The sequence below is a fragment of the Propithecus coquereli genome, unplaced genomic scaffold (assembly GCF_000956105.1).
Source record: "Propithecus coquereli isolate 6110/MARCELLA unplaced genomic scaffold, Pcoq_1.0 Scaffold113, whole genome shotgun sequence".
Lineage (NCBI taxonomy): Eukaryota > Metazoa > Chordata > Mammalia > Primates > Indriidae > Propithecus > Propithecus coquereli.
The window spans coordinates 3539288-3540160 of NW_012135303.1; the positions used below are offsets into that span (position 1 = coordinate 3539288).

The window sequence follows — 873 nt, forward strand, 5'->3', positions numbered from 1 at the left end:
AAAAAAAAAAAAAAAAAAAAAGGTTATTGAGGAGCAAGATAGTTGCGTGGTGCCACAGTAGCAGTGCATAGATTATTGCAAAGGAGAAACTCTTTCGCTACAATAGAGATGTGGTAGTCACCACTTTAACCAAGAGCATGAATTTTGCATAGCTAACATTATAGATAATTTAACATCATGTACTTTCTGTAGTTATACAGTATGAGGTATGCAGCATTACTTATGACTTACTGTGATCAAAAATGTTTAACACAAATGGAACCAAGCTATATCTAGAACTAACTTTAAGTTTACAGAAATTTAGGGAGGTAGGGAAAAAGTTAAACAATATCTTGAGGATATGATAAGATAAATACAGAAACAGGACATACCAGTTTAGATATTTTAAAAACTTAAGGTACCCAAAGTAAAAAAAGATATTTTATCAAAAAGACACTTACACTTGGATGTTTATAGCAGCACAATTCATAATCGCTAAGATGTGGAAACAACCCAAGTGCCTATCAATACATGAGTGGATCAATAAAATGTGGTATATGTATACCATGGTGTATTACTCAGCCATAAAAAAATGGTGAACTAATAATACCTTTTGTAACAACCTGGGTGGAACTACAGACTATTGTTTGAAGTGTCACAAGAATGGAAGAACAAAAACCACACGTACTCACTACTAAATTGAAACTTATAGATCAACATTCATGTGGACATATGGTAATAAAATTCAGTGGAAATCAAGCAAGTGAGAGGTATGAGGAGGGGATAGGTAAATTCACACCTAACAGGTACCAGGCACACTATATGGGTGATGGACACACTTATAACTTTGACTCTAACTTTACAAAAGCAATTCATATAACCAAAACATTTGTA

General features: G+C 33.2%; 1 protein-coding gene across 1 annotated transcript in view; it reads left to right on the forward strand.

The window, feature by feature from the left end:
* Positions 1–873, forward strand: part of ALS2CR11 (amyotrophic lateral sclerosis 2 (juvenile) chromosome region, candidate 11) — a 230230-nt gene that overhangs the window by 29581 nt on the left and 199776 nt on the right. The window contains 1 exon segment of the mRNA XM_012655124.1: positions 84–113. Within this exon segment, the coding sequence (XP_012510578.1) occupies positions 84–113 (30 nt within the window).